Source organism: Argiope bruennichi, chromosome 6, assembly GCF_947563725.1.
Source record: "Argiope bruennichi chromosome 6, qqArgBrue1.1, whole genome shotgun sequence".
NCBI classification, from domain to species: domain Eukaryota; kingdom Metazoa; phylum Arthropoda; class Arachnida; order Araneae; family Araneidae; genus Argiope; species Argiope bruennichi.
In genome coordinates this window covers 125,748,442-125,776,045 of record NC_079156.1, presented here as the reverse complement: position 1 = coordinate 125,776,045, position 27,604 = coordinate 125,748,442, and the positions used below count along the sequence as shown (strand labels likewise).

At 26.2% G+C, this 27,604-nt stretch overlaps 1 protein-coding gene across 1 annotated transcript; it reads left to right on the top strand.

Annotated features, from left to right (window-relative positions):
* The first annotated feature begins 4,688 nt into the window (after nt 1-4,688).
* Nucleotides 4,689-26,001, top strand: LOC129971402 (protein yippee-like 1). The gene is made up of 6 exons (XM_056085142.1): nt 4,689-5,030; nt 12,454-12,581; nt 14,463-14,781; nt 19,494-19,537; nt 20,332-20,440; nt 21,509-26,001. The coding sequence occupies exons 3-6, from the start codon at nt 14,680-14,682 to the stop codon at nt 21,596-21,598; spliced, it is 345 nt and encodes a 114-aa protein (XP_055941117.1). The 5' UTR covers nt 4,689-5,030; nt 12,454-12,581; nt 14,463-14,679; the 3' UTR covers nt 21,599-26,001.
* Nucleotides 26,002-27,604: the final 1,603 nt, after the last annotated feature.

The following is a 27,604-nucleotide window of genomic DNA, read 5'->3' as shown; positions in this document are numbered from 1 at the left end:
TTGTCGATTTAGATAAGGGAAGTATAGGGATCTTTTAAAAGAATTTGTTTAGATGTGCAGATTTTTATCCCTTCACTCGAAGCGTGAGAACCGCTGACTTAAGTATCTTTACAGAGCTTCTGTAGCATTAATCAAACAAAAAAGGTGGAATTGGATCAAGAAATAAGAGAACATTTTAGAGTGAAGTTCATAGGGACTAAATTAAGATAAAAAATTTTCAATTAATTAGGATTTAATTTAGATTTAGAGATATCATTACATATATTTGGTACATAGTCATTTTTTTTGGTATATGGATTTTTTTCGAATTTTTATAGAAATCTGTAATTCTATCGATAAAGACTATATTCCAGATTTCATTTGATTATTTATTTTCACTTCTTTACTTAACTTGTTCACAAAGTGATAGATAGAATTCCAAGAATGATTCTTTCAAACTCAGCAGAGATTCTACTAAGTGGAAAACAACGTTTTATCAGAGTTTTTCCAAATAACTAAATTTCTTTTATAAAAAAATATCTTAATCTGACGCAATTCCTGTACAAATAAATAAAAAAAATTAGCAAATGCATTGAAGTTATTTAAAATTTCATATCGTTATTCGAAATGAAAATCCCCCATTGTGTTGCCATTTCAACAATCAGTGTTATTACAATTTGATTTCATTTTTCATTCTGATATATTTGATTAAATCAAGCGGAAAAATTTTAATCTTTTCATTGAGAAATATCCAATGTCACATGTCACTCAACGAATTAATGAAAAGGAATGTCAGATTTAGAAAGATACGGTTAAAGTAGAAACATATATCACTTTTAGGAACATATTAAATCGTTTGCTTATCTGTTCTTAACGCAAGAATTATTCCTGGATTTTCTTTTATTTTCATGCATTCTTTAAAAAATATATCTCTAATATATTTTTTGTTTATTTCTGTGAATAAACAAATAATATATTATTTTATTTGATTTTGAAATAGAGAAAAAGATACATCTAAAACGAACAAAACCTATCTACATAATTTTTTTAAAATATATATCTGTTTGTTTGTATATCAGTTTCATCCTCAAATGTAGGTCAATGTCTTCATGCCCGGATTCTGTTGAATTTTATTATTATGATTTATCTGCAAAATTTTCAAACTTAAACTAGATTCCACGAATTAAAAAAAGCATATGCAAGACTTTTGATAAATAAAACATTTCCTAGATGTGATACCAGAGAATATGACACAATAAGAATTTTTACTTTTATTTTATGTTGTTTTTAAGTTCCCATTGATGGATTCCATCTAAACTTTGGTAAAAAGAAAAATCTATAGTTTTGGTGTAAAAATACATATGAAATTGGAGTACTTCTGTGTTCGTATGTACGCAGGAAGTGGCGAATTTAGGGTGTTTTTTTTTGTTGTTTTTTTTCTGATTTATAAAAAGGTTTAAAGATTATAAGGTTTTATTAGGTTTCCTCTTTTTAATAAATTGGTCAATTTAGTTTGTTTCATTTTTCAACATATTTTTAACATATTAATAATTTATTTTTATATCTTTTATGTCCAATATTTTTTTTTAAGTTATTAACTTTTTTTTAAATTTACCTACGTCATATACATTTGGACAGAATATTATTGAAAAAAAAGTTCGATATTTATAAAAATTCGAAAAATGAATTGAGTTTAATGATACTGGATAGATACAAATATACTAAATAAAGTGTTAATATAATCTAATAGTTTATAACTCGTAGAATTTGCATTTTTTCTCCCATTTATTTGTTTGGCAAGTAAGAAAACAAAGTTTTTTTTAATTGTCGTTTTATGAGGTCTTCTTTCAGTCAAATAACTCTAGTCAGCTGTCAAGCCTACATAGTTAGAAATTCGTCAATACACTGGCAGACAGATAGACTTAATTCTAAAAGTGCCGTTTTTGAAATTAGGGAAGTTGGGAACAGACATTCATCAGAATATTAAAGTTGAATTTATTTGAGAAATACGGTAGATTTTCTTTGTTTACTTCTCGTTTGAAAAAAAAATAGAAAATAAATAAATAAATAAGATTTTGAAAGCATAAATCTGAAATGGTGCAGTCAAACAAATGCTGTGGCAACTTTCGTTCTATTTACTTTCAATGGTGTGGCAGTTATAGAACGCTTATGCATGTTGCTTTTTAATTAATTTCGATGGTAGTAATTTAATAATGGCAAGTGCAAAAAAATATTGAACACGAAAAAATTGATATAAACAAAGGTAGAGAGATAATTGCAGTTCATAATTAACAGATAAGAAGATAAGAAGTTCATAACAGATAAGTAACTAAATCGCAAACTAAACTGTTAAAATATGAGTAATCATTGAATAAACGTAAATTGTCGACCAAAAAAGGTAGATTCTTACTTCCGAATTAAAGTACATCAGTAAACTGAAGGATAAGGTTCTTATCTGCTAAAAGCAAATTGTTGAAGGTTATTTAAATCAGAACAAATCATGGCGAGGTCAGCCAAGTATTTGCCCAGACAAATGGATTGAGTGTTCGCTATTACACAATCAAAGAAAATTTGCCTATTATGGGCTCTTAAAAATCAGATACTTTTATTCTACATCTGTGTGGCATAAATCAGTAAAATAAAAGTTCAGCATATTTTTTTTTTTTTTCGAGCTGTGCTAATATGCACATACTAATGGTGTTAACGATAAACCGATGTCAGGTTTCCATTTAAATAAATATAAGCAGTGTCATTCAAATATTTCTTCATAGTTTCGACTTTCAAAAAATTATGGTTATTTTTAAGAAGCATCCGAAACTTCTGTTCAGAAGTATTTATTCGAGAGAGAGAGAAAAGATTAGTATGAGACGATTAGTATTATTCAGATACTTTTTGAGTCTGACAAAGAATGGAGAGAACTTAGCAATGATCGCAATTTTTTTTTTTTGGTAAATTTAGAATTTTAATTAAATAACAACAGAAAAATTGTTATTTAAATAAACAGAAAAAGAATGTTCTTATCTTAAGCTATATTTATTTTAAGTCCTCTCCCCTCCCCTTTAAAGGTGATATGATACACATAAATAAGATTCATAAACCGCAACGTTGCAAAAGCAACATTTGAATTTAAAAACTCGCATTTTATTTTTAAAATGCACCACAAGTAACGAGTATAAATATTCGGATTCCAGTCACAATCGAGAATAGAAAAAGAAAGGAGGGGGAATCTGCTTAAAATTATTACAGTGATCAAAAAAGCAAAAATATTGTCCGATTTCAAATTAGATAACAAAAAGACATAGTGTGTATGTGAGAGAGAAACGGTATCTAGTTTAAGATATATACTTTTCTCATCAAAATAAACCGCTAAAAGCGGTTGACAACGTTGTTATCTGTATCCATGGGCTCAACAGAGCCGCTTTGTGTTTATCGTAAAACGTCTTTCTGGAAATAGACGGCGCACCTAACGATCATAATTTACTTTCTGAAATCAGGAAACTGTTGTTGAGAGAGAGATCGACCGAAATTTTAAAAGAAGAGGTCTAATATTTATGAAGTTAGGCGAAGGGGACTGAAAAACCTGTCACATGGTTCCTTTGTTTGGCCGTGATCCAGCTGTTTCTGTTGCGAGGCCAATGTCCTTGAAAGACTAGAAACGTTGGATAGTAAAAGTTGAAATACTGCGCAGGCGCTGAGCTCTGGGGAAAATTTTCCAGCCCAGCAATACTTAGTTTTTGAAAGCCTGATAAATATGAACATTTTTCGAATTTCTACTTTATTTATAGTCGCTTGTTAATCTTTCTGTATGTAATTATTTCACAATAGATATTCTTAATACTTGGGGAATCTGCGGCTTTTTTGAAGTTGGATTCTTATTATCATGTGAGAATATGATGTTTTGGCTAGGTGTTTTTGAAGCTTTGAAATACGCAGGCAGAAAAATAAAATGTATGATCTGTTGGAACTCATAAATTGTAGGAATTTTTTGTCTGATCGGGTCCATAAATCTGAGAAAATATTCAAAACGTGAACATTTTAAATCAGTTTCTGAATCAAAACCATCTAACAGTTTTATTAAATATATCTTTGCAGAATGATCATGGTACGAAGTTCAATCCCTTTTTTTCAATATGATTTTGATGTTTCAATTTATCAATGCATTTCATGGAAGATGCAATGATTTAAACATCCAATTTTTGCTCTCAAAATTCGTATTGTCAAATAAAATTGTTCTCGCATGATAATTAGAAATCTGCGACAGCAAATTTCAACTTTTTAAATCTTTCACTATTCAATAAATCCTCGGCTTAATTTATTGCAACATATCAATTTTTTTTAATAATACAGGTTGGATTACATTATCAATTCTTTAAAAAGAACCTTAATTTGTGTCATTGAAAATTTTTAAAAAAATACACGTTGGATAATGTCAAACTAAATTTAATATCAGATACCAAAATTATTTTTTTAAAGTGTAAAAATGAAATAAATTTCTATTCTTCAACAATGGAAGGTACATGGAGTTAACCTACAGATAAAAACATAAACACGCATACACAATGAAGACTGGAGACATGCGCAATCTGTCATCGTTTTCTGTTCCGTTACGATCATGAAACCGCTCTCCTGGTGTGACGTCACAAGGCGCCCTCTCTCGTCATTGGCTGTTTGCAGGCTGAGGGTTTCGGCACCAACCAGCTGCGCAGAGAACCGAAATCAGAATGTTATGTTTTGCTTATGGATAAGCAGCTGTTTGAGGCACACCAACCGCTGGGCCGAGTAAATCTGAACAAAGAACTCTGCGGAATATTTACAGATAAATCCCCAAAGACTCCTGTCACATTGTCAAATGTGCAAGTGCTGCGTGCAGTGACCGACGTCGTTGTGTTTTTAATACTTCAGGACAGTGTTGTGAACAACGCTTTGTTGACGCATTGCATCTGTTCCTCTTACTCGTCGATGACTATAGCTCGTTTCTGGACTTAAAATTATTAGTGTTGGGATATATAACTCTGGAATGATAACGGCACGATTCAAATTCTTCCTATATCGTAAGTTTTCTACTCATTTTTAGAGAAAATAGGCTATCCTTTTCGATACATGTTAAGTAATTTCATGTAAACAAACAGAGCAGCCATTGATTTTCTGTAGTGCGCTACTGTGAAAAACAGCATTGTTAATTTCAACTTTAAAATTTTTTTTCTTAATATGCAGTTGTTTTATGTCATGAAATTTTATGTTTAAATTGTGAAATAGTTTATCCTTATAGTACATTTGCGATCTTAGCTGTTCTCCTTTTCGTATAAACAAAAACAGAATGTGCCGTGAAACCGAATTTTTGCTTTTTTCTGCGCATTGCCGATGTTATTAACAGATTTCTTTCTTGTATTTCTTACTGTTTTCTTTAGATGTTAGAAAGAAAGTTTTTTTCTTATTCGACTGAGTCTACTTTAAGGATTCTTGATATTTTTCGAATGATTAAATTTGCATAGAAGCTGAGATATAAGTAGGAAAAACATGTTTAAAGCGAAATAGATAAATTGCGCAGTGTTATTCATAAATGTTTTTTAATCAATAAAATTGTGAAATTATCTAACTATTCACCGTCATATTTTAAAAAATATGACTGTAAATTTATTGAAATTCTTTTTATTATTTTCGATTGTCGAGAAGTATTTTTTTTTTCACTTAAGGAAAATGTTAAATTTTTGATGCGCGTTACGTAATTATGATCATAATTTAATGCTTAATTTTTGGGAAAAATCATAATAAGTATAAAATTTTTGCACGGAATCGCTACTTCTACTCCGTTTTAATGTGTAGTTTTAATTTTGTTGAAATTGTGCGTATTCGACGTAATTTCATTGATCAAAATAATGCAGGAAAATTTTCTTTCTTTAAAGCTTTACAAAATTCAATAATTGATTTCACCGAAGTAAAACCCTCAATAAAATTTTATTTAATGCATATGAAGATGTGGAAATGAAAGCCTGGATCAATATTTTTCTAATTCTCAAAATAATAAGTTTTACAGCATAAATGTTAGAACTTAATCTGTATTTAATTGCTTATAAAATTGTATTTGAATTGCATATAAAAATAAAAATTAAATTTTTGTGTAAAATTTATTTGTTCTGTGCTAGCAAATAAACTTTATAGAAAAATTGAAATAAGTATTAGGAATGTAAAATAAGGACAAAAAGTAAAATACATTCTTGTGAATAAATTTTAAATATAATTTAATGCTGTAAATGATGAAAAAAAAAATTTTAACTTTGATATCTTCTTTACTTTAAATGCACATCATTATATTCCTGTTTTATTTCATGAGAATTTAAATCTGCCTAGTAACACTGTTAGTAATGATATTTTCATGCTTTAAATATTTTACTTTATAACTTTTTTTTTATTCCAGAAAATCCCTATTAATTAATTATTATATAATGATATTTAGGTCTAGAAATTTACTATGTTTTTTTTTTTTAATATATATCATATTCAAGCCAAATTCAGCATAAGTTTTAATGTGTTTATGGCATATAATTTTATATTCCTTAAATAAAGAATGATTTAAAATAATTATTTCACAAAATGTCCACACTGCAGATGAGTTTTACAAAAATAATATTAAAATATAATGAATTACTCAGATCTTGTATTTAAGTTTTATTGCAGATGTGAATTAAAATGCAGTATAATCATTCTACCAATTTATAATAACTATTCATTAAGTAGTCTGTAAAATTTATTTTTGTATAACAAACTCCTAAGTTATATTCTGCAAAACTTTAAAAATTTTTACTAATGTTAAGTTTTTCTAAAATTTGTTATCAGCAATTAGAAGTAAAAGAGAAAAATTTCATTACCAGTCATTTAAAGGTTGTGACATATTTTTTAAGATGGCATTTATTTATAATATTTTAACATTGTTTAAGAAATATTAGAAATGAATCCTTGTTTTTTGATATCAGAATAGAAATGTTCTCTTTCCAGCTTTTTTTTTTTCATGCCTAGCGCCATCTATTGAGAATATTTATTTTCTATATATAAAATATCAACCAAACTCAAACTATTATAGTTTGCAAATTTCTTTGGATTGTTTCTTTAAATTATTTGACATTTATGTTTCTATGGTAAAAGATGCATTTCTGTCCTATTTATTTTCTGGTTTCTTATGGACAAACTACCTATTTCAACTAAATATCTTCTTTGTACAAGTATTTATATCAGATTTCAATTCATCTTTACTGTTCTGAGATGTTATTATTGGTATTAAATCAAGTTTTTTTTCCCTTGCAGGAAAAGTACTATCAAGCTCATATATTTATATATATCCTAAATATTAAAAAAGTACTGTAATATTTTATTAGGTTTCTCAACATTTTGAGTGATTTAAATGCATTGCTTTGTACATTTTGAAGAAATTAATATCAGAAATTAGATTTGAATATACATATTAATGTATTGATTTAAGATTTTAAAATTTGGTACTGTTAATGTCATTAAAAACATAATCTACAATTTTTCTAAAAAAGAAGTTAAAGCATTATTCTTAACAGTATTTTAATAGAAAAATTTGGACATTGTTGTTTCTTAATTATTAAAATATATGTGTGTGTTCTTTGTGATGTATAATTTTGTTATTGATTTAATAGGATTTTTTCAATCTAAATTAAAATATTCAATTAAAATATAATAAAATATCAATTAAAATATTCAATTCAAAGATATTTCCATTGTTGCAAAAAGAAGCAATTAATTCCTAATTTTTATTTTTATTTTTGCTGCATATTGATTTTATAGATTTATTTATTTTGTTTAATTTTATCATCAATCTGATTTTTCAATTTGAACATTTTCTTCTCAAATTATCTTGAACCAAAGCTATTTGTTTGCAACTGCATTTATTTTGTGCAGTTTGTAAAATAATAATTGCTCCTTTTCAAAATGAGATCTTTCTTTTTCTATAAAAATAAAATTCTTTTGCTCTGTTTAATTAATGTTTTATATAGGATGATGAAACTTTTTTTTTTCTATTTTTAGTTTGCTTTATACTTGGTTAATTCAAATACTTAACCCTCTCAATTCCAGTGGGGCAGTTTGAGAATTTACCGTTAACTTCCAAGTGGGCTGGTTTCGGGCACTTGCTAGCCATTTTAGGGGAGGTGGGTATTAAAAGCGGCTACTGTATTAAACACTCTAGGAGTTCCGTGTTATCTTCAATAATCACGGCCTTTTCACTGTAGTTTACACTGCACCGTAAGGCGGTAGGGGTTGAGGAGGGTTTCACTAAATAATTTGTTGGTGTATATTTTGTGTTTTGAAAGGGCTTTAGTTTCTATTTGCTTTGTTGTTAGCTCAAAATTGAAAAGATTTTACGGCTATTTATAAAAGAAATTTTCCACTGAAGTGCTCTGTTAACGATGAATGATATATAAGGATACCAACACCTTCTTTATTTTCCAATAAACATCAGATGCTGTTTTCAATATTAAGACTGTTGTAATGATATAACGACAAACAATTGCATTGTCACTACGACCTATTCACATTGCAATTTTCTCACAAAATGTTTTGCGATTGTTGTTACTCTGGATGGAATTCGTTTTATACTCCAAGTGTCTTATTCTGTCATAAAAGGACTGTCAGAATTTTTGATGCTGAGTATAAACTACTGCTTTCAAATAGCACAGAAAGACAAAAAAAAAAAAAAAAGATTGGGAGTGTTCTTTTTACCCCCTTTATAGAGTGAGATATGTTACATAAATACTGAGTACCTTTTACAAATGCCATTCTGAAAATTTCTCTTCAGTTGCAAATTTCTACTTTTATTTTTACGTACTGTGAATCGGGTTTTTGGATTATCTGAGTAATTTTTGCATTGAAACGCTTATTATTTCTTCATTATCAGTAAAAGAAATCAAAGCAATTTTACTTGCTTCTGATGAAAGTGGCAGTGATCTATCAAAAAAGATGATGGTTGGCCAAAAAATGATACTTTAGCTGATCTCTCGTTTATTCTTAACAAAGAAGCAGGAAATGAAACTAACGAGGATCAGATGAACAAGGGAGATAGATGAGGAGTCAAAAAATGTTATATAATTTACTTATTATCAAAAATTTCTCATGCGTAAAATTGTGGAAATTTAATATGAAATTTTCACTCAAAAATTTATCTTGTCTTAACAATATTATAGAAAACTTCGTATAACATTTTAAAATCAAAAATTCAGCATGACAGTTTATACTAAAAAAGTAATATTTATAATTAATGTGATAGTAGATGTGTTAAATCTTCATATTCAGTTTATGGAGAATGTAATAAAGATGAATATTTTAGTAAAATGTTCAGACTGAAAACTGTAGCAATGTATTTTCGAATTATATTTCGCTAAGTAATTTTTTCCCCTAATTTTATTTCATAAATTTTTGTATTTCAGTATTAAATGAAGTTTTAAATATATGTTATCCCATCTATTGAATTGTTTTGATAGATGGCATATATAACGTTTGATTTAATATATTCTCTTGGTTTGACAAAATTATTAAAAGTTATATTTTAAAAGATTAGTAAAAATGAGTGGCAAAATAAAGATATTTTTGGAATGTATATTTAATCCACATTCTTTTTCGATTATTTAATGTAAGAACAAGAATGGGTAAGGTTTTTGAAACAAAATGTGAAAACTTCTTTAAAAATTTAATTAAAATTCCAAATACCCTCTCTTAGTATCACTATCGAAAATGCAAAATAATATTTTATTTTTAAAAATTCAATGAAGATAACCATTTATATTTTTAAAAAAAGAATGCAATACTAAAGATAGAAAAAAAAAAAAATCTTAGCTGAGTGTTGAAAGAACGTATTATTTTCAAAATGTCTTTCAAAAAGTGTTGTTTTTCACAATTATTTTATTCAATGGATGTTTTTATTTTGGTATTAAATGAGATTTAAATTATCCCATCTATTACTGAATTGCATTGACATCCATACTATGTAAAAAATGTACTAATTGCATTGATATATGTACAGTGATGTCCTACATTACTAGCTATGTAAAAAAAATTTTACATGGTAATATATGACATATTATTTAATTTTGGCAACGAAAAAAAATGCAAAAGTCTCATGAAAATTAGATGAAAAATAAAGATGTTTTTGAAATTGATAGTAATGAGAATTTTTATTTAAATGGTTTGGAAGCTTCATATAAAACTTTAAAATATATATAATATTTATTCTCTAATATATATATATAAAACTATTTTATATATATTATAGAATAAATATTTTATTATTTTATAGAATAAATTTCAAATTTTTTGTAGTATACCCCAAAAAGACAATGAGTGAAACACTTCATACTAAAAAAATATAAATACATTAGAATAAAACTCGTAGGCTGATAGAAAATGCAACTCCTTGTCCAAAAACTGCAAGGCAATTATTCAAGGTAGAGCGATGACAGATTTATTACTGGGGGGGGGGGTGGTAACTGCCCTTCAGCTTGGAAGAAACCATGTATTTCAGAGATATGCCGAGAAAGTCTGGATGTTAAAAGGAGTGCGCTTGAAAAGTGCTTGAATGTTAACAAATTAATAAAAATGTTAATATTTTAGATGGATGTATAAAACTTTTTTTTTATCCTTTATTATATTTGCTGTAGAAGATTTTATTTAAATCTTAATTTATTTCCGCTTTTATTGTACATCATGTATTGTTTTCTTTAATTTGTTCTCAGTTTAAATTAAATAGAACATGTTAATTTTATTTGTAAACTAAAAAGTTAGAATTTATTTTTCAAATATGTATTTATTATTATTATATTAAATGATATATTAACACTTTAACTGTGGCATCAGAAAAAATCTATTTCTGAATTAATTGCATTATCTTGAAAAAGTGTAGATTTATGACGTAGAATTGCTTCATGGAGCTATATTTTTTAAAAAAAATCAGAAATGACTCATATAAACTGAAATTTTTATGTCAATCAAGATGTTAAAGAATGTTGGATAATTGTTATTCATTAAGAAAATTTCATTAGACTTTTTATTGGAAGATGTTACAAAATTTTGTGGCTTCATTCCTCTATGCAGTCATATATGGAGGTGAGGGGGAGGGAGCATTTACTTACACTGAAAATTAATTATTCTGCTTACAAGCAAGAATTTGTGTGGGGTTTTATTCTTCCAAGATTTTACAAATGTGATTTAATATGCATGTTAATAATAAGTTGAAAAAGTATAGTTAAAATTTTTTACTCAAAAAATTATTAGATACCCAACTGATTATTAGGATTGCAAAATTAGTTAAAATTTTTATTGCTTATTAATACATCTTATGTACATCTCATTAAGAAAAACTTATAAGGTTTATATAACTATGAATTTAATTGTAATTATAAAGAAGTTATAGTTTATTAACCATACATTTTTGGTAAGACTTAGTACATCTGCCAAATTTGAATTTTCCCCTGTGATAACTCCCAAAATTTGACTTCAACACATTAACTGCCAAAAATTTTGCAAACTTGGTGACAGGATTGTTTTGTGTATAAAACCTTTACAATATTGTGTGCATGTAATAAGAAAGAACCTCAGAAGAAGCTATATTTTTTATATTACTGAATCTTCAGAATTCCAAAATAAACTTATTTTGAATTTTTTTAAACTTTATTCTGCAGGTTCAGAAATATTCAATTGTAAAGCATAATTTTATTAAATTTTCTTTAACTGGATTTGTATATATTAAAGTATTTAATTTTCAGCCTCAATATAATCTTGCGCATTTATTTTCTTTCATCATGCTGAAAGCTTAAAAATACCTTTCACTTTAAAAATTTTAATTGATAGTTTTGGATATTTTAAAGAAGGTGAATGGGAAATATGAATATTATTTTGAAAATTCTTAATTTTGTTGTTGTTATCGACTTCAAAATAATCTAGATAGATTTAATGGTGAATTAGTGATTTAATTCATATTAGAATTGCTGTTTTGTTTTATTTTTATCAAAAATAAATTCACATGTAAATTAATATTAGAATAACTCATCTTTGAATTAAAAATTGATTTATTTAAATGATGTAACCTTTTATGCAAAGGAAGCATTTTTTGTTTTTTTTGTTTCAGTCTTGAGACTTTATTAATTTTTAATAATAATAATAATTCCTCTTTTAAATTTTAGTAAAAATATTGTTTATTTTTATTGCCATGTCATTTTGGATAATTCATTTATTGAAATATTAAAATTTACATGAGAATTTTAGCATTTAAGACTTTTAGTTTGTTTATTTTGTGTTCTTCAGTGTGTAATTATTTAACAAAGTAAGAAATTGTGCTTAAATATGTTATTTTTTTCTTCCTATATTTTTTAAAAATATAAATATGTAATCAAATAACCTTTAACTTATAATATTTTAGACTTTTTTTTTAAATAGTAAAAAACAAAATTCTTTTTTTGTATTTTTCAGGTATGTCCATTATATTAAACAAGTAAATACGGATTTCAAAGCAATGTAGTTTGATTCTCCAAATTGTTATGAACATTAACATTTTTGGGATGAACAGTTTTCCTCTTTTGAAGACATTTTCTTTTTATGTAAGTATAATTCATTTAATAAAATGGTTTACAATTAATTACTGCTTTTATATTGTTAGATAAAAATTTAACCTGGTTTGTTACATGCTTGTAAGATAGAATTTTGTAATCCAGTTTCTATGCACCAAAATTCTAAAATTCTCTACAGTTACATGTTTTTAATGACGATACATTCTCTTTAGATTTTAATTATCAGTTAATTAAATAATCTTAGAAATTTTTGATTCCATGTGAGTGGCATATTTGGTTGAGAGTTTAAGAAAAAATAATTATAAGTTTTTGCATTATTATTTATAAGTAATAATGAAATCTGTTAAAAACAAAGAAAACAAAAAGGTAGTAATAAAAAAAACATCATTTCTGTCAATGTACTAAAAAGTATTTTGTACGTATTATTATTGTGTGTGTCTTGAAACAAAATTGGAAAAACATGAGGTGCAGGATTGAACACTACATAGAATTTAAGCTACAGTGAATATAAAAATTTTGCTTCATTAAAATTATAACTATAACTATCAGTTTAATTATAATAAATTAAAATTATCAATTTCTTAACATCTATTAAATATCAAAATATGTATGTGATTAAAATCCCATTTGAATCCCCAGAATTATTTCTGTCATTGCTTCACATTAGTAAGATGTGTTCTGATCACCATATTTTTGATAAAAGAAATTGGACTTGTGCTTATTTTGGAATTAAAAATATGTGCTTTTAAAGGGAGAGAGAGGAGAATTATTATACTGCAGGGTTTCTTTTGTTGGTTTTTGTTAGTAAAATCGATTAATTCTCTTAATAAAAAAAATGTTGTTTAATAAGCATATATTCAAAATTATTCATTGTGGATTTAATATGTAATTGTGTATAGATTTGAGAAAGGCATATATTAGTTTCATTTATCTGTTTTTAATAATATCTGTTAAAAAAGAAAATCCTATCAATGAATTTAACTAAATGTATTTTAAAATAAATTAGATTATTCTTATCTGTTTTACAGGAAATGAAAAAAAAATTAATTGTATTTCAAGTATTTTCGAAGTAAAATCTATTCAAAGTCTAAAGAATAAAAGTTTGCATTGGATCTATAAATATCTTTAAGACATATTAATTTTTAAACCCACTGCAGATGATGTAAATATTTTAGTTACAGAATATTTTTATCTATTTAAAATTTTTGAAGAAAATGGATATGCTTGTTATCTATAACAACCATTTGTTATTTATAATATACACTTGATACTGATTTCTTTGTATTATTTTTATTATATTTATTCCATAATATTATGTGTTAATTTTAATATTCTAAAGATTAACTCTTAAAATTTTTATTAAGCTAAAAAGATGTTATTAAAATTATGAAAAAGTTTAAAGTTGCCTTAAAATTTAAGGATTTATTACTAAGATTGGCCAGGTTTCATTTATAGCCCTCCATTAACAGCAACTGTCTACTAAAAATCTTCTGATCTAATTGTCTACTAAAATCAGATATTACTTAATCAGAATTTAAGTTTCAATTTGCTGCAATGTCATCACATTCAAATTACAATTAAACTTTTTTCAGCTTTTAAATTAATTTTAATTGTTTGCTTAATATATATTGATATTACTTCTTTACATGTTCATATACCCAGATTATTTTTATATGATTGTTTTGATAAAATTTACTTCATTTGAAAATTTGGTGTTGTTAAAATCAGATTTTATTAAATAATTTTGCATTCAATATGTTATTAAAAAAAACCTTTGAAATATTTTCCCAAAGTGACAATGCTTGTTTTAATTTATTTTAAAGAAATCTTGTTTAAAAGAAACTGGAACTCAAAACTGTAAAAAACATTCATTACTGTATGTGATGCTTATACTTTTTCTTTAACTTTTAGATTGTGGACAACTTGTAATGTAGCTGATGTGTGTATTTTTTTGACCCTGGAACCTGATCAGAGTCAGGTCACCGTGGTGTGCTGTGATAGAAGGACCATTTTAAGTGTTTTTTGTTTTCCGTTGAACTTTTTAATTTCAAAGCTGGAGGGGATCACTTTAAGATTCCGCACTAGTAATACTAGTAACCCGAAAACTGGAGATATCTACAGTATCGAGATGGTGAAGACTTTCCAAGCCTACTTACCCAACTGCCATCGGACTTACAGCTGTATACACTGCCGGGCGCATCTGGCAAATCATGATGAACTAATATCAAAGGTATATAATGTGATGAGCTATACCTTATTTCATAACATGTTTGCTGCTAAGGTAGTTTTCCTTTTGGAAACCTTTATGGAGCTCATTAAAAATCTATTTGATGCTGGGTTTTTTAAATATTTACCATTCATGAACTATTAAAAAAAATCCTTCTTCCCATCTTTGCATGAAATATCTATGAATGAACCTTGTCAATAAAAAAAATTACTTAACAAAAAAACATTTTTATTTACTATTATAATCAAGATTCTGATAAACATTCTGAATCTAACCAATCTTAAAATTTATATGTGCAACACCTCTCTGGGTTTGGGACTCATAATTTCAAGTCTCATATTATTGCATAATAAGTTCTAATACACATGATATGATAATTTTGTGCATCATTAGCAGCAAATATGTCAAATGTATTTAATTAGATTGTATGAAAGAATGATACTTTGGATATCCAGGAAACTTGACATTAGAAATTTTTTTATTGTTCAGTCTTTTGCAATTATTCCATTTCGAACATTTATTTAAGAAAAGGCTTCTCAAGGTCATCTATTTTGTTTTATTGGTTATGTATATTTTTTTGTAAAAAAGTGGGGAGGTAAATCTGTTGCAGATTTCATTACAATTCTCCCAATTTTTATTTGATATTATTGTTGTTTAAAAGGAGCAAAAAATGGCATTATGACCTTTAGTTGCTGATTCTTTAAAAAATTGTGATAGTATAATTTTGAACACATTTGCATCTGTTATCTAATCGCAAATCATTACCTTTTTTACATAAAAATATTTTCTTTATTGATAAAATACTTTTCTTAACTAAGTTTTCCTTTTTCTAGTGTTGTTAAATGGAATTCACATCATCTAACAATCTTCATCATAACATTGGCAATATGCCAATTAATTCATCAGTAGGTAATGCTGTGAGTAACTCAGAATTCTTTTTTTGCTATGGTTTTCTGACTTAAAAAAATCAATCCTTGCTCATCATATATTTCAGAACAGAACTATCAAATTCATGAGTTCAAAAAAAGTAAGGTATTTGGTTTCCATTTCTCTTGATTCGTTCTATTTTGTCAGTTTTTTTTATTTATTTATTTTTTACTTTCTTTACATAAGAAGTATAATTGTTTTTCCATTTGCATTTTTCTTTTTCTTTTTTATCTCAATTGAATTATTTCATTTGTTTTTGCTTTAAGTTTTTTTTACCTGTCATTAGTTATTATAATGAAATTGTGTTCATTTTTCTCAAAAACTAAAATATGGAGTCTAGCTTCTCAACATTAGCAATTTTGATGTATTTTCATTATTTGTTCATGGTTATTAATGTGTTCTCAATTCTGTTTGAATTAGGCAGTTTATTTAGTGTCTAAGAGGCTTTAATTTCCAGAATGAATAGTTTGTGCAATTCAGTTATTTTTATTTCTTTAAGGATTTCATTTCTATATCTAAATTCTATTAAGCCTGAAATTTATAATTCTTCTGTATAATTACTGGTTTAATTAACAATTTGAAATTGAAAACAGTGTGCAACAACATCTTGTAAGAAAGTTATCCCACATAAATCAATTGTTTATAAAACATAATGGAAAGATAAATGTGCACTTAGGTATAAAAAAAATGATGTTTTAAGATAAAAGGATACAAGTTCTCCATCATTTTGAGCTGTCGTGCTTGTAATTCAAAATGCTACTTACTCTGTAGAAACTTCATTTCTATTAAATTTGTTTATTTATAGCATTTAAATGCCAACATTCTTTTAAATTGCTCTGATAAACCCCTTTGGAAATATTATACAAAACTTCTTAAATAAATTTTCAATATGTATTCATTGAGAATTGTGTCCCTTTCATCATATTTAAAATGCTTTTGGATGAAAGTACCTATTTATAAGGTATTCATAATATAGATACTTTTAATTTTTGTAGATAAACATTGAGTATTTAAAAATGTAGGTTCTTAGCAGCTGTTTTTGCATTAAGATTTAATTAAATGTATCGTGAGAAAATTGTATAAGATGATAGATCCATAATTTTTGGATATGTCAAGAATTGCTTGATAATATTCTCTTTTAAACAATATATAAATATTATTCTCTTACTGTTTTGGCCCAAAAGTTTAGTGAGGTGGTACTGGCTTAAATATTATCACCATCTGCTCAAAATTATGAAATTCATTCCACGATACCCTTCAATATTTGAATAGGATGTAACTATGGCTAATTAAACCAGATAAATATTTATGGTATATGTTTTTTTTTAAATTCAAAATTTTGAATTGTTTAAGTAATCTGTCTGAGTTTATTTTAAATTTCTGTGCATAGTTTAATTTCTAAAACAATTTTTTTTTTAAATGTCCTTTTGTTGAATACTTAGATATGAGAAGCATAATATAATTTGGAGAAATTGTTTGTTTGAGAAATATAAGGCTAATGTTTAACAGAAAATTGCTTTGCAGCTCAGCAGTAGTATTCTCCTGGGTTTTCTTGTCTTTTGTGTGTGTGTGTCATTTGGCTGCTTTTTTTTTTACATTAGTGTCTGGCATCTTGCCTCAAATTCATTGTTTTTTCTTTGTTTAGTTCCCATTATTTTTTTAATGGATAAATGTCATCTCAGCAAATAATTTTGATGTTTCCATGGAAAATAATTGTTTGCTAAACATTTAATCTAGTTCTCTGGGAAATATTCATCCTGTTATAAGAGTTTTTTACTATGCAAATTTATATTCTTTAATTTTTTTTTCATGTATATATTAGCAGACTTTATGAAAGGCATACTGTTATTCCATGTATGGTAATTAATATGTGTCTTGTTTATTATTTGTTCTTAAGTTTGTTTATAGATTTTAAACTGAAAAGCATTAGTTTAAATTTTATGGTTTTTTTCGTATTACATTTTTTATAATCATATTATGGAATTTCTCTCTGTTAATTGACTATTATATTCTTATGCAACTATTTTTAGTATTTGAGACTTATTTGAGTATGTAAGTCTTAAAATATTTAGTACTTAGAAACTTTTTATTACTGCATTGTTATCTCTATGTATAGAAAAAATTTTACATCAAAAAGGTTTGGCATTTCTTCAGTCCTTTTTCTTTGAAGTTTACTTTGGCAATTTTCTACTTCCTCTAATTCTTTCTAATATTTTATTTTTCTAAATTTTATTTGTAGAAACTTGGAAATATTTTACTTGATTAATTTTCTATTATTTGTAAGAGAAAAAAGTTTTAAAAAAATCACTTATTCAAACTTGCATTCATTTTTTAAATTATACTTTAAACTTCAGATAGCTTTGTTGTTATTCTATTAAAATTTGGGAGTATTTTTATCAAATTTTCTTTAAATAGTCATTAGATTCTGAATTATGCTATGGAAGATTATTTCCCCCTCACTCTTTTTAATTAAGAAATGCAATATGTATCTTCCAAAATTTATTAAATAAATTTTGTTCTTGAGGAGAGATGTCGGATGGTTATTTTTGAAGCCTTTATGATTGTTGTCTATTATGTCTTTTTGATATATCTGGATGAAAATGAAAATCACTGTATGAATTTTATAGTTTTATTATTGACATGGAGTTTGAAAAAGTTTTTAATATTGACTTAGGTTCTAAAAAAAGTTTCATGGCATAATTTCTTCTTTTATTATTATGCAAGTTTCTATTCTTTACGCTTAATTTGTCATTCACTTTAGCTTTAAAAGTAACAGCTATTCTGGTATCATTATGAGATTAATTAATTGGAATCTGATAGTAATTTTTTTTTTCCAAACATCTCTGAAATTAAATGTTTTATGTAATTTTAATATTATTTTGAATAAGAAGTGAGTATTATAATGTTTTCCCTCAAATTTCAAGACTTTTTCTCTAATTTTAGTTTGGTTTCTTCCTTTATATATATATATATATAATTCCTCTAGTTTTTTTTTTTTTTTTTTTTTTTACAATAGAATGTATTGTTTCAGAAAGTTATTTCTGTATACTAACTAGTAAATTCCCTGCTTTTCTTGCTACAATTTTTTTTTCTCTCGTGTTATTTCAATTTTTTATAAATTTTCTCCAAGTTTCTTGGCATTTTTTTAATACATTGTTTTGCTTTCTTTCTGGAAAATTAAAAAGACAAAGCAATCAGATTACTGATAAAGAAACATCAGTTGGTGCATTTCTCAGTTTGATGATATTTTAATTAGTGTATCACTTGATTTTTTTTAATACTCTATTAACTTCGTGATTTCTAAATTCTTTGAAATCTCTTCTGTGGTACTGGCCAATAAAAAAACCAATGTTAATGCTTTATTAACCAGGTATTAAATGCTTAGTGATATTTTTTGTACAATAGATACAAGTTTTTTTGTTATTTTTGAAGGAGTTATCATGAATTTAAAAACAGCTGTTTTGTTTTAGCATTTTAGTTGATCTATTTGTCCAGGTGAAAAGTGCAATGTCCATTTACATTGAACTTGCAAAGTTTATACTCTGCCAGTTTTTACTTGGAAACTATGTTTTTGAATTCCCTCTTGTGGCAGAGTGCCAGTGTGAATCGTTATCTTATGACTGAACTGTTCTAAATTTAACTTCCATGGCAGTTGTTGTCATTAAAAGCAAAGTGATTTGTTTTAAACACTTAGATTGCACTGTTTATGTTTTTGATTAAATGTATGAAATTATTTTTGTCTAACTTACTCACTCAACTTTTAAAATCCCATTCTATTATTTTTTTAGTCATTCCAAGGGAGTCAAGGACGTGCATACCTATTCAATTCCGTGTAAGTTTTAATTTTAAATGTTTGAATTTTTTTTATAAATATTTCCTAGCTGTTTGATTTATAAATGGAATTCTATATTTCTGTCCTTGAATCCCGTTTATTTTATAATTTTTTGAACGATAAAATATAAATGAATGGCAATGAAAAAAAGTTAATCTTATTTTTTTTTCAGAGCTCCTTATTTCATTAATACATTTTAACTTTAATATAAAATAGTTCCCTTGTGCATTATTTTATGACCTTTTTATAAAAGTTTTATCTCTACATTTTTAATATTTTTTGAAGAAAATTCAGTTGAAAAAATATTTAGCTAAAATATGCTGAAATATCTTAATTATTTATAAAATTATTGAATTAAAATACTTTAAGATGTGGTATTTGTCATTTCTTTTTATTATTCATTTATTCTTCCTTAACCTTTTCATATCTTTTTTTATTTTAGTGTTTTACTTTTTTAATATTAATTTATCTTTATTTAACATGGCTTGGTAGAATTTATTAAATATAAATTTGAAAATTTCTGCATATTTCTTACTATCCTGATATGCTGAAATCCATATCTATTTTAATGTAACATTTTAACTATTAAAATATTTTTTTATTATCTCTCGAATCATGTAAAATATATAAATTCAATTGATAAAAAAATATTAATTAATTTAAAAAGTATAGTAGACATTTGTTTTTAATTATGTGTTTAATTTCTAAATCTTGTTTGTAAAAAATTGTGTTTTTTAAATATTTGTATGAGTTTTAGAATTCCTTAAAATTTATGGATCACTTTATTATTTCAGAGTGAATGTTGGTTGTGGACCAGCTGAAGAAAGGGTGCTCTTGACTGGACTTCATGCTGTCGCAGATATTTACTGTGAATGCTGCAAGACAACTCTTGGGTGGAAATATGTAAGAAGCTAAATTATTCATATAACTATTTATATAAATTTTTTATATATACTACTTATGTATAAGTTATAAATGTTCATCTACTAAATCTACTACTATTTATTTTTCAATTATTATTCCTTCTATAATTTCTTTTGATGAAAAATAAAAGCTTATCTTTTTGTTCTTGAAAATTCATATAGTAGTATTTCTCTTGCCAAAGGAACAATGAAATTCTTATTTTTAAAATTAATGTGCAAGATATATTTATTTTGGTTGCATCATCTGGCTTGTCGAAAATTTATTTGAAGGAAAAGTGTTATCTTTATTTCAAAATGTGATTTTTAAAAGTTTGTTAATGAAATTTTCTTTTTGCTTGAACTTTTTGTGGATTCTATTATCTTTTCTCCTCATTAAATTATAATACTAATTTCAGTTCAGATATTTTCAACTGAATCTCTGTACTGCATTGATTTTTATTAGCTGATAATTTTATTCTTGTGAAATAAATTCTGTTGCACAAATTAAATTTTACAGGATTTATATTGTACTAAATATATGTATCTATCACTTGCTTTCAGCATTTTAAAGTTGTATAGATTAAATTTTGTCCAAATTTAATCTATTTTGAAACTGGTTCTGGTTGTGTAAACAAACATCGTTTCATATGCAGCATTTAGCAAATGTGCTTAAAAATATTTTAATATATGAAATTTATAAATAACACACTATGACTGCCACCAAAATCGGAACAATATCTTTTAACAGTCTTATTGATATTGTTAATTAAGATAATGCTAAGTACTTAGCCAGGTTCTATTATAGAATTCTTTTCAAAATAATAAACTTAAAAATGAAATTTTGTGAATAATTAACAATATGGGGCCATAATTACATCATCTTCAGTAGAAATTGACATATAAATTATTTAGGCTTAAAATAATTTGTAAAGGTTTGGTGGCTCTTGTTTAAAATTAATAATTAATAACAATAATGCATTACTATTTTAAACAATAGTTAAAATATGAATTTTCTTTGTACATTTGATATGAATATGTTTATTATATTGCTTTTATTTTATTATTGCAGGAACATGCCTTTGAATCCAGCCAAAAATATAAGGAAGGGAAGTTTATCATTGAGCTCGCTCATATGATAAAAGAGAATGGCTGGGATTGAGTGTGGAGGGTGCTCACTGCCTGAACTGTGCAGGCGCCGTTTCTGCAGTGAGCAGAACCCGCAGGAGAGTGCTCATCCCTCATCGCAGTCAAGCAGGAAAGCCTACCTGTGTCATGATCGCTCCCACTCTTGGTGTTTCGCATCCGCCACTGCGCTTGTTTGTGGCTCATCCATTCTTTCACATAACATTGCATTAACTCAAAACCTTTACAGAGTGTCTACCGATGATAAAAACTAGATTTAATAAGTTCTTGATTCATTCCCATTTTTATTTCCCCATCTCAGTTTTTGAAGAAACTTGATTTTTGTACCCGGTGTTTTACTTTGTCTGTTAGCCGATTTCCGTTATGTTTTTATTTAAAATTTTTAGTTTTTGTTAGTTATTTTTAGCATGGACTATTTTTGATTAAAACATGTATGTATTTCTGAGTAGTCATCTAAATTTGTTGCTTCTTTTGACCAGATTTTGATTATAGCTCATAGATTTCAGATTTAAATCTTATGTTGATATCTTGCTTAATGTCTATGCTTTATTTCTTGTTAAAGTTAAATATTTTTTAAGTAAAGAAAATGAATATGTAATCATATTATTGGGTTTAATTTACTTTTGTTTAATTTGGTAGACACCCTGTATTATACTTATCTTAAATATAGGAATAAACCATGAGAAAAAAAAATAATTTAGACCATACTTAAAACAAATTTTGCCTCCTTGTGTTCTGTTAACATTTTAAGGAAATTCTTACTTGTTTTATCTGCTCTAGTAATGCTTTGGTGTAGGCTCTTGAAGCCTGGTTATTGCAGTGTTAGTGTTCTCATCCATTTGTCATCTTGTATTGTAAAGTGGAGATTGTTTTGTGGGTAATTGTTTGTGCTATGGGATTTCCCAAAGTGGATATCCTTTCTTGTTTTTAGATGACTTGTGTTACAGGTAGGAATATGAATAGCTTGGCACTTATACATGCTGTACAAATCATCACTTGACTGCACTTCACGACCATTTGTTCATAATTTGTACATAAAAACTTTTTTAATGTTTATTTTTTTTCCTCCTTCATATTGCCATAGTTTTTTTTTCTAGCATTTATGTTGGCCACTCTCCTGAGTTGTATAAAATATTTTTTTAAATATAATTCCTATCCACCCTCATTTAAGTTTTTAAAGTTGTTTGTTGCCAGTCTTTCCTTCTTTTTGTAATGGCTGCTGTAAAAATAAGAATACGAACAGAAAAATTTATGTCAACGTCACATTCACACGTGCTATTACTATAGCTGATCTTCAGTTGACTAAAGAAAATATGCATAGTTTTGTAGCAAAGAAACTGAAAGAGATAAGAATTTTATTTTTTATTCACATATTGAATTAATGATTGCATTGTTGAAGCTCCCTGTAAAGTTGAAGCTTTCGAAGGGTATAATGGATAAAGGTGCTATGGAAAATTGAAATCAAATGTATTTGAAGTGTATTGAATGATTTATTCCAAAAGATAATTGTATTTGTTGTGCATTGTAAAGTTTTCAAGCTGTACTGTATTGTGGTGTGAAATTTTAAAACATAACACCCTCATCTACTATTAACCTTCAATAAAATAATGTTTAAATTGTTGAAAAGTGTATTGAAGAAATGGTGCAATAACTTTTAGTCTGTTTTTCTCCTTATTATCATACATCATTATTTCACAGAAATTAAACATTGCTAAACTTCAAATTTTGTGGTAACTGGAAAGTTTGACATTTTTGATACATTCTAAAAATAGTAGATTAAAAATTCTCACTAGTCATTTTGTTAAATTTTGCAATAAAAATTATTTACCATTTTATAAAGAACTTTTTAAATTTATGTCCTCTCAGCGAATAAATCTTGTCCTGACTTGTTATTTTGATGTTGGCTGTATTTAAAAGTGAGATTTTAATATGATAGCTTAAATTGTAAATTGTTTTAATCTATAACTCCCCATAACAGTGGCAGCTACTTTTGAAAATAAAAGTACTTATTTTTTTATCTGATTGTTGGCTTTATTTTTATTTGAGACTAATTTGTATTTTAAGTTTACTTAAAAGAAGTGATGATAGGAATGAATATTCAATTTCATTTTATTTATCTCTCAAATTTCTTAGAATGGCCAAATTCTAAAATGTTCAAGATTTACAATTTTAGAATTTGAGAGAAACCTGAAATGAAATGAAGTTTTCATTATTAATTTTTGTCCATCATTACATTTGAATATAATATGAAAAATTAATGTTGAAAATTTCTCCATTTCGTACTCAAAATGCTATTATGTTGTATTGAAAGTTTTTTGAATGAGTGAAGTTGAGTGGACTGAAAATGTTGAAACCCATCCATTAAATAATTCATGGAAGGAGAAAAAAAAACATTTAAATGTTTACTTTTAAATATATTAATGATATTTTGATGATTTCTCTGGTGAATCAATTACTTTTATTATATTTTTTGTTAATATTTAATGCACAATAATAAATTTTTTTAAAAAAATTACTTTACGAATTAAAAAAATTCTATAAAAAAAGTTCATTGAAAACTAGTTTTAACATTGTTAGCTTATGAATTCAGTATGTATTATTATAATGTCCGTCATATGATGCTTTAGGAATTTTTTTTATTGTGTTGAATCTTTGTTATTTTTTTAACTACCAAAGATTTTGTTGTATTTTAAATTAATTCAATAGTCTGCTTATTTTAATATTAAAAAACTTATGTTTAACCAAATATTTGTTAAATAAATTTATGGATATTCTATGTTATCTAGAATAAAAAATTTTTAATATAAGATAATAATTTTTTAAAGGGAAAAAATTGTGTTAAAATATTAACAAAGGAGATAAAGTTCAATTTTTTTTTTCTTTACAAATTTCTTTCAATAAGCACCGAATGAATTTCTGAAGTAATCCTATCCTTTTATTTTGTTTAGTGGTGCATTTTATTGCGGTTTTAAAAAATTGGTCTTAATTGAAATACATTAGAATTTATATAACTTTATATATTATTGATTTATTAAATTAGCATTCCACTGCATGTGATAACACAGATGACTTATAATTACATTATGTGAATTACTGAAATACCAAAACGAAAATTATTAATTGTAGTACTATCCTAAATTTTTTTAATTTTTAACGCTTTTTTCCATATACAGTCTGAAATTTGTGTCTTAATTATTAGCTTACTTTTCAGGGATTTGAAATCATAATTATCTTTTCTGTTCACATTCTTCAAGTTCTAATTAGTTAAAAAATTTCGATTACAAATTTCTCTAGTTAAGTGGGAATTATTTTTGCTTTTTGCTATATATTTAAAATGTCAAGTGGAAATAATGATTATTCTTGCTTGTCTGCATACTAAATTAACTCTGCTGGGTGGTTGTATGAAGCATTTCTGGGGACTTTAAGAAGATTAACATTATGAAAGATAAAGTTGTGAATCTACTTTATTTGCCTTTTTTGTATAATGTTGTAGGCTTTATTTATTAATGAAAACTGCAGGCAGTTTTGTTTCAATTAGAATTAATTGAAATTTAAATATCTTGAGTATTTCTATGTTATGGTTTGATGATAATATAACATTTTAATTTTTCCAAAAATTCATGCACTGAAAACTGGTAAAAAGGTTTTTGAAACAGACTGAAAATGAAATTTTGTGAGTTATTGCACCATTGTCTTCCATATTTGTAAAAAATGCAAACAAAAAAAATGTTTGAAAAAATGTAATTATCTTGTACAGAACACAGCCTATCTTTTATCCTAACAAACTAGTGAACCCCTTCAACAGAAAGTGAGAAAGTGTGTATATATAATTATTCACTATATATATATATGTAAAAAAATAAAAAAAAAAATCTGTAACTCTATATATACATATATCAAAATCAGGGAAGAAAATAGACTAGAGCATTTGCCCAGGTACTGATGGACAGGATATGTATAATATTAAAATAACAAGCAAAAAGTGTATATTAAGTACTAACCGCTGTAAGTCACTTGGCAGAATCCTTGCTTTGGGCTATGTGCTTTCTAATTTCTTCTCTGATCAAATTATTAATGAATAACTCAGTGTTACCCGTGATATATGTTGGGGGGGATTTAACATGAATTTTTTTAATTCTTAAGAGAAGAAGAAAAAACTTATTTATTAGTTCCTGACGCAAGTGACAACCACTTCTGTCAAAAGACATCGTCCCCCAAATGGATGATGGAATCTATATTTTTGGTATAAACTCTTGGTTCGATCCTGAAGCAAAACCGTGATAGCACTTTTTTTTTTGGTCCAGGAGTTGCTCTGTGTATTGTTTTTATTTATTACCCTTAGGTGTGTGAATTGCTTACTCATGGACAAGTGTTGTCTGTCTTCCTTTATTTAAACAAATAAAAGCCATTTTGCTTTCGCTTTTAGTCTTTCATTTGTTTTTACATGCTTTCATTGGACTACGGTGGAATTTTCGTTAATAATCACTCACTTACGGATTTTTGTTGAGCCAGAAACAGTACAGTTTATGCTCATGATGATAATACATTATTATTTTCTCTTCAAAAATTAGTTATCAGTTAAGTGATTAATTCTAATTTAATTTTTATTCGACATGAATGATCTCATTCTATTGTGAATTTGAGAAAATTCTTTAGTACATTTCTTTACTAATTCATTATCATAATAATCAGAAGTAAAACATAAATAAATAAAGCTTTTAAAAATGTACATTTCCGTTGATTTATTGAAAAGTAGAAAGTAAAATAAAATTGTTTACTAATCTCGTGGTGCCCTACCTCTCTCTTTGATTGCTGAAAAGTAAAAAGTATTTTTTAATCGGGAATATATATATCAAAGCAAAGTTGTAAATGTGTGCGATATTGAAAACAATATGACAAGAAAGCTGAATCCCAATGGATATCAAAAATAAAATTCTTAAGCATTCTTTAAAAAAAATTTTTTTAATGAATATGATCATGGATACATTGAATAATTCCTATCCAACACATCGTGGTTTTTGTTTTAACCTCCTGTTTTTGATGATAAAAATATTTTTAAAAGTTTATTAGTGTTTTTGCAATAGGCGTTGACTTCATAAAGCTGTTGACAAAATAAATAAGATGTTGAGAAACAGGATAGATTGAGCAAAATTTTTTGCTAAATTGAATTAGGCATTTCATAAATATAGAAAGAAAGAAAAAAGGATTTTCGTACTGCCATCTAATGTTGGATAATTGATATTTGAATTCCTTAATTTTTTAATTAAATTATATTTTCTATTTCAGCATGATACTGAGTGAAATTAATATTGCTAGTGGTTCCACCTTGATCCACACTACAACAGATTTAATTAAAATCACCATTATAATTAAAAAACAAATCATTAATTTCTAAAATTTCAGTATTGCCTGAAAATCTTATAGGAAATTGTATTATATGCTGCAGAAAATTTAGTCTAGTGAAGGTTTATCATTAATTTTTTTACCAGTGCATTTTTTAAAGATTTTTTTGATTGATCTGTAAAACAAGTTTTTAAAATCATTAATCGACATTTGTATATAATTTTTCAATAATAATTCTGTTGAACAGTTCCTCACAAAATCGCTTTACTAACTGACTTTAAAACTTCGGCCAGTTGACAAAGCACGGGTATTAATTTTCGTTAACAATAGACGTTTCTGACGAATTAGCAAAATACTATACAGTCATTCTGCTCCACCAACTTAATCTAAGTCCTCAAATTCTTCGAAGACAAATTCAAAGTATCAACTCATTTCAGATTTATGTATAAAAAATGCGAAATATTTGTTAAACTGTAATTTTTTAAAATCATTACTTGTAAACCCATATCATATTGAGTACTGGCACATATTGTGTACGCATACTCAGAGTATGGGTAATTACGATTGATTAAGGGCTAATAATTCATGTAATTAAAGATCATTTAAGTTAGATATTTAAAAAAAAGAATGGAAACTGTAAAATAAAATAGCTACCTAGAATTAAGAGCATTTTTTTTTT